This window comes from Hyperolius riggenbachi, chromosome 7 (assembly GCF_040937935.1).
Source record: "Hyperolius riggenbachi isolate aHypRig1 chromosome 7, aHypRig1.pri, whole genome shotgun sequence".
NCBI lineage: Eukaryota > Metazoa > Chordata > Amphibia > Anura > Hyperoliidae > Hyperolius > Hyperolius riggenbachi.
Genome location: NC_090652.1, coordinates 275569434 through 275577174, shown reverse-complemented (window position 1 = coordinate 275577174; position 7741 = coordinate 275569434). Strand labels below are relative to the sequence as shown.

At 44.3% G+C, this 7741-nt stretch overlaps 1 protein-coding gene across 1 annotated transcript in view; it reads right to left on the bottom strand.

Moving 5' to 3' along the window:
* Positions 1-1136: 1136 nt before the first annotated feature.
* PRPF40A (pre-mRNA processing factor 40 homolog A) overlaps positions 1137-7741 on the bottom strand; it is a 77872-nt gene continuing 71267 nt past the window's right edge. The window contains exon 28 of the mRNA XM_068245773.1: positions 1137-6978. Coding sequence (XP_068101874.1) covers positions 6886-6978 — 93 coding nt within the window. The 3' untranslated portion in view covers positions 1137-6885. The remainder of the gene's footprint in view (positions 6979-7741) is intronic.

Sequence of the window (7741 nt, the reverse complement as noted above, 5' to 3'; positions counted from 1 at the left end):
TCCTTTACTATTGTTTATAGAGCATTCCTCAAGCCAAATACTTTTTTGTTTTAATACTCTAATTCCCTATAAACTAAATAAACCACGCCCACAGGTTTTCAGAGAGCCTTGGCAGTAGCAAGGGCTCATGGGAGCTCAGTCTGGGCAGGAGGAGGTGTTACTAGCCATTGATTTCAGAGTCATAGGGGAGGAGGGGGGGGGGATTAGGTTTTTTTTCTGAAGATACAGATAAGCCTGCCTCTGTGTAATGTTTACAGACAACATGGCTGCTGTCACTGTATCACAGGAAGAAATAATCATTTTCTATTAAAGCTGTTTGCAGCTAGATTTGCTGTGTAAACTATCTAAACTTTAGATAAGATATATAGACAAGTTACTTGTTATAGTTAGTTTTTCATCTTGGATCCGCTTTAACTGTCCCATCAAATTGGACCTGAACTCTTGCACAGGACAGGAGGAAAACCTAGAGAAATGCACTCTGTATTTAGAGAGTTTAGCCTGATTCCCCCTCACCTGTGTCTAATCACAAGTTGTAATTTGATCCCTCCCCTGTGGCAGCTGCTTTCCACGGCAGACAAGCTGATTTGAAAGCACAGGCTGTTAATAATAGGTCTGCTTCTATGAAAGCAGGAAGGAGATACTGAAGATTTATTGTAGGATTTGTGTTCGCTGTAACAGACATTTTTCTTTAAAAGGTTATTATGCTGTTGCGCACCTTTTAGATCAGAGAGGAAGTTCTGAGTTCAGGTCCGCTTTAAGGGTTTTTACGTAAATTTTTGAAAGTAAAAAGTTGCTTCCTTATGTGGATGCACAGCTTTTACTGTAATGCAGGGGTGTCGAGGCACGTAGAACGGCATGTCACATGGTCTCTCCTGATTGGCCAGAGAAAGGTATTCTGCACACCACTTTGCTTTTATATTTCATACATTCGAATTTGCCTTAATTTTGGGTTTAGCTGTTCTTCTCTCGCCTATTGTGTTCTGTCTTCGCTGTGTTTTGCCCCTTCAATTTATTGTCACATTTATGCTGTTTACTCACCCTGTAAATCAAGGAGGAAGAGTCATTGCTACTAGGAATAAAAAATTCAATGTTTTAAATAGGACTTTTTGTACAAAAAATAAATAACAGACTACAAATTAAACTGAAAATAATTTTTAATACAATTAAATTACAAAATTTAATCAGTTAAACAACAGAGACATTTTCCTTTAAACCATCAGCCTTGATTCAGATTCCTTACAAAGGCCTAAAAACTTACTGGGCCCCAGTTCAACAAAGTTTCCTCAGCTTGCATACACAATACATTTTCAGCACCTACAAAGTAGATCAGAAAAGTACAATTGGAAGTGGTACCAGTAGTTTTTTGCTTGCCTCGACTGAAAAGGTATTTCTTTTGAAAGGTGTGAAAACATCTGAAGTTATTGAATCAACAAGAGAAATAACATATCATGCGTTTCTCCTGGCGGACTCAAAGTGCCAGAACTGAAGCCACCAAGACATGCTCTATAGGCAGTAGCAGTGTTAGGGAGTATTGCCCAAGGCCTAGTACTGAATAGGTGCTGGCTTACTGAACAGGAAGTGCAGAGATTCTAACCCAGATCTTCCGTGTCAGAGGCCGTTAAACATTACACTGTCCAACCACTATAAAGGCCAGGGTGCTCAATTATATAACCATAAACTACAGCGTAAAAAGTCGAGCTCTGGTGGACCCAATCCCACAATTTGCCATTCAACATGCTCTAGTCTGTGGCCTCAACGACCAATGGCAAAGGGCAGAAGGTGGGCTGGTCAGAGCACAGCCTCTGAGCCTCAGGATTGGCAGATGCCAGAAAGAACTAGATGGCCTTGACTCAGATTAAAATATATTAGTTTAATATCCACCTCAGCTAGAATATAACCTCGGTATATCAACCTCAACTAGAATATAACCTCGGTAAGAGTGAAGAACGCACCCAAGCCTGTCTTCCTGTAATGGATATATTGGAAATATGGCACCAAATTGTTACACCTTCCAGTTTGGTTTCGGCTAGACAGACTTGGACACAACCATAGCTGGTATTTTTTTTAAAGCAGTATTAAAAGCATTCATATGTAAATCCATTGATGGCGATACATTTTTTTGGGCTTACAAAAGTTGTAAACAACATCAAGAATTTTCTAATGGCTCAATTCTCGTTTCATCCAAATCTCCTCACTTCTGACACCAGCTAATGAGTGACTGATTCATTTACTGCAGTGGTGTCAAACGCAGATGGCACATGAGGGAGAGGAAAGCAGTGAACCAGAGAGTAGAAAATACAACAGAGACCATTCCGCCCAATCCAAGCCTGGCACCTGTTAGCTTCCTTGTAGACAGCATAGTTTGAATGTAAGTCCAATACTTACCTATGGAGAGATAAGGCTCTGGATCCCATTCAGCCTTCTGTCCCTACTCAGAGTTCTCATTCCCCTGCTGTCTCCTAGTAAAGTTATGGCACATTCAGGAGCTGTCTGAATGCTTCGGTAGCACTTGCGTCCCTAAATGCACCAGAAGGCGGGAGAGCATTCAGAGACATAAATACTTCTGAAACCTTCCCCAAAGGCATGCAGCACGTTGAATACATACAACGGGGTGACAGCACTGGAACAAGGGGACCGAGGGGGGAAAAAGGAGGAAGGCTCAATAGGATCCAGAGTCTTCCCTCTCTATAGGTAAGTATCTTAACTAAGATCGGCAAATTGGAGGGCCCCCAAAAACAAGCAGCAGCAGGTGGAGAGTTAGAAATGTTCTGGCACCACACAGTATTTCACTAATGAAACACGTATTCCTAGCATTGGCCTAGGTGCTCTTCCTACCCTGATTGTTTAAAATTAACCCACAGAATATTTGTCAAGGTTTCAGGACACTTCAGGTGTGCTTTAAGCCCCTTGGCGATCATACTCGAGCTAATGTTGGCAGCACAAAAATTTTGACACAATCTTAAAATAGTTGAAAAATAATCTAAAGGAGTTATCTGAATGTTTCCAAATGTACAATTTAATGCTTTCAAAATGTTCTTGGTCTCCCATTTGATAAAATGAGCCCGCTTGATTGTTGCCATCAGCTGCATTTTGCATATAGGCAATAATGACTTTAGACACTGATAACTTGGGATTAGCATGAAGTCTGATGTCAGGAGAGTCAACTTGCTGCGCGTTCCAAGTTTACAAGCTATAGACAGAGCTGAGGGGCATGGAAAAGCAACATCCTACAACTATGCACAGTGGTAGCGTCTATACATCTACCAGTATAGCCGAATGATTGGGAAAGTGCTACTGGTGGGTGGGTTCTGTGGGTGTGGCGAGCATTACCTCACAGGTGAAAAATGAGTTTCCTATGGACCAGAATATTATTAAAGAAGCAAATGAAGCATTTGTGAGGGGAGAGAACACCCCTACAGCAATCTGAGCATCAACATCTCAATATAAAGCAAAAACAGTTTTGAACCCATTAACAGGTTCAATAGAGATATCTCGTTTGAGATAAGTGCACTGCTTTTGGCCTCATTGGGCAGAGCTGGTTGTGCTGTAAATTCTTGGAATGCTTTGACCTCTCCCTGTTAAACAAAACCTACAGAAACTGAAAGCAGGAGTCCTTTATTGTCCCACACTGCCCCCTAGTGACAAGTGGCCATTAATACACATTACATCAGTACTATTTAGTAGCAAGCAAATGTAACCTATAAGGAATAAAATAAATTTGGTCTGGAACACTTACAAGCCTCAAAATACAATTGTCTGCTAAAGGATTAATAACAGGCCTGGGCACCTGAGAAGCAATACTGCCCCATTTCTGTGACTGGAGATACAGAGACTGTAGTTATAGGGACCATCCAAATAGACTGGACTGATTTCCTTATGAGACCTTAAAGCGATAAACCAATCTCAGTGGAATAAGTCTTCCTCCAAATGTGTGGCCATGGGATGTGTAGGAACAATAATCCCCCCCCCCCCAGTCATATATACACATCATAATGTTCTTGTACAGTACAATTCCAACTGGGTCTAACTCTATATCACCCAGCATGACACCATACACTGCAGGCCATTCTCTCACTCGTATGGAAGCACATTAGGGTACATTTTAAAAAGAAGCACCATGAGGAGATTAAATTGCTTACATAACATAAGATATACATTGGCCACAGTGTAGAATGCACCGTAAATGACTTGTAGCAGTTACTTACAGTAAGTATAATTTATCACACGACTTACCAACAGTTTTTGGATTAGTACATCTCCTCCAGGAGATTCACAAGATTTCCATTTTTTGAAAAGCAAATCCTGGCATGGACCTACATAAAAGATACTGATCGGGCTGCTCGCTTGCATGCTATTTTGGCACTTAAGAGGTCAGTGTCATTCCAGAGGATGCTTTGAAAAGAATAACAGAAACCTTAAAGATTACATGAGCCAAATATAAGAAAATCAGATCTACTTCCCTGGGACTGCAGCCCCTAGAAGCCTCTGTGCCCCTCACCGCAGCTCTGCTCTGTCAGTGCCCTGGGGTCTCCTCTGTAGCGGGCACGGACATGGCTAGGTCGGCGGCTTCTGCATCTGTGGTGAACGCTCCCGGTTGTCGGCTGCTACGGACTCCAAGGCGCTGGTGGAGAGCACAGCTGCAGCAAGGGACACGGAGGCTTCTAAAGTTTGGTGGAAGCCCAAGGTAAGTGAATCTGATTTTCTTTTATTTGGCTCATGTATCATTTAAGGATCCTTAAAGCGGATCTGAGATGAAAAACTAACTATAACAAGTAACTTGCCTATATATATCTTATATAAAGTTTACACAGCAAATCTAGCTGCAAACTGCTTCAATAGAATATGATTATTTCTTCCTGTGATACAATGACAGCAGCCATGTTTGTAAACCTTACACACAGGCAAGCTTATCTGCATCTTCAGCACTCAGCCTGTGAAAAAAACCTAACCCTCCCACCTCTGAAATCTCTGGCTAGTAACACCTCACCCTCCTCCTGCCCAGACTGAGCACCCATTAACCCTTGCTACTGTCTGAAAATGTCAAGGCTCTCTGAAAAGAGTGTGAGTGTGTGTGTGAGTGTGTGTGTGTGTGTGTGAGTGAGTGCGTGTGTGTGTGTGTGAAGTCATGGCTGCGTAGAAAAGAAAAACAACATTTACAGTACATTTTACTCTGGGAAAATTAAACTGAGCGCTTATATGACAAAATATAATAAACACTCCTCCCTATAAGGAAGTTCCATAGAGTGGGATGCATGTGTGATTCGCACTACCTGCCTCCCCCACCCATCTTTATGTGCTCTTCCATCATCGCCAGGAAGACCATCTGCAACTGTCTAAAGCGCCCAGGGTGTTGTTGCACGCCCCTGGCCAGAACATGTAGTTCTTTTGATGTGAGTACATCGCCCAGCATGCATTGCTTCAGGTGGGAGAACACAAGCTGCAGTAACTACAAATCCCTCCATGATAAGTTATGCCTACCAGCTCCCACCCCTGGTAAGTAATGCCTACCTGCTCCCGGGCCACTCCCACCCCACAGTAAGTAATGCCTACCTGCTCCCGGGCCACTCCCACCCCACAGTAAGTAATGCCTACCTGCTCCTGGGCCACTCCCACCCCACAGTAATGCCTACCTGCTCCCGGGCCACTCCCACCCCACAGTAAGTAATGCCTACCTGCTCCTGGGCCACTCCCATCCCACAGTAAGTAATGCCTACCTGCTCCTGGGCCACTCCCATCTCACAGTAAGTAATGCCTACCTGCTCCCGGGCCACTCCCATCCCACAGTAAGTAATGCCTACCTGCTCCTGGGCCACTCCCATCCCACAGTAAGTAATGCCTACCTGCTCCTGGGCCACTCCCATCCCACAGTAATGCCTACCTGCTCCCAGGCCACTCCCATCCCACAGTAAGTAATGCCTACCTGCTCCTGGGCAACTCCCATCTCACAGTAAGTAATGCCTACCTGCTCCCGGGCCACTCCCATCCCACAGTAAGTAATGCCTACCTGCTCCCGGGCCACTCCCACCCCACAGTAAGTAATGCCTACCTGCTACCACCCCCTTGGTAAGTAATACCCACCAGCTACACCCAAACTCCCCCCTGCTCCACACACTTTACAAACATTCTTTATACATTTTGTCATAAAGGTACTTAGTTTCCTTTAATATATGTATTTAGCATTTCACAGTTCTATGTCATTGTAGTCCTTTAAATACCAGGGCGGCACAAGCGGTGACAGTACTGCTGACAGGTGTGAGTGTTTTAATACCTGACCGCTGCCGCATGTGTGCCAAGCACAGTCACTTAGGAAAGCTTCTGAACACAATTATCATTACTGACAGACAGCCAGCGTACATAAGCCAGGAGCTCAGAGCATCCATCACAATGACCAATCAATAACCACAAACTAGAAGAGAAGATTTTAATTTTTCATAAAAATGTACAAAAATACCCATGTCGGGAGAGAGGGTACCACAGGAAAAAAAAAATCACCAAGTTGAAGCAGACAGAAGCTGGAAATAAAACAAAATATAAAAAAATAGGACTTTGTTGAAGTCGGAAGTAGTTCACCCCCGTGTGTGGCCCCTCCCCTGTGTGGACAGCGGCGGCCTCTACAGGCGGGGCAGGTATACATTTACATACAGTTATGTGGCACATTCCGCTCAGGCTTGGTAAGGCACCCCTTTGAAAATAATGTCAAAATTTACAACACTCTGCAAAGAGGCCCGCGAGTCTCCGTCAATAGAGACAGTCGCTTTGTGGATTTCAGACAGACCGCAGCCGTTTCTCCTTCTGGAAAGCTGAATTCCCTGCTACAAACTAAAAAGGATGCAATTTTTTTTACTGTCGCATTTCACTGTAAACGGTATTTGGTTATAAAAGTTATTATTGATCGTCGTCCAGCTGCTCCAGCAGGGTCCGCCGCCGCTTCTCCAGCTCCCCTTCACTTAACTCGCTTCCTGAGGTGTCCCAGTTACCCTGCAAGAGGCAGAGACACAGAAATCCCAATGAGGAACGGCTGACTTCCACAGACAGAACAGACAGCCTGAAATGCAGATGGCTACCGATGACAAGGGGCCTGTTAGTGATAAACGTGATCTCGCTGTGTTACCCAATACAGTAGACTTCCTCTTATCCGGCACAGGCGGGGTTTGGCCAATGCTGGATGTGTGTTCTTGCCGGTTGCTTGAGAAATCTAAATAACACTAACCTCCCCCCTTGCAGAGCTTTGCACAGCAGAAGCAACGTACCAAACCTATGGGTACTGCCTCGTACACTTCCTGCAACTCCCAGCAGCTTTCCTGCATCCTCCGTGTACAACACCCAAAGCATGCATGTGACCTGATGCAGGCCAGGTGACATGCCGGGAGCCGTACATGCGCACAGGAAGTGTAGAAGGCGATGCCCAGAGGTTTGGCAAGTCGCTTCTGCTGCGCAAAGCTCTGCAAAATGCTGTTCTGCCCCCATTCTCACCCCTAGGCATGCCAGTTAGTTGAGACGGTTAACCGGGAATCTACAGTACAATGTCAGTAATGAGAACGACATACAAAACATTTGCACGTACTTTTCAAATCTGATTTCTTTTTATGTACTATGCTTAAGTACTGTATAAAAGCAAAGTAGATAACAAAATATACTATTCATGAGTAAAATGTACTCATCAAGCCCAGGACAACTTGCTACCTGTCCTCGGAAGATTGCTGGTGGGTGGGTCAAGCAGGAGCGACCGTGTGACTCTCAA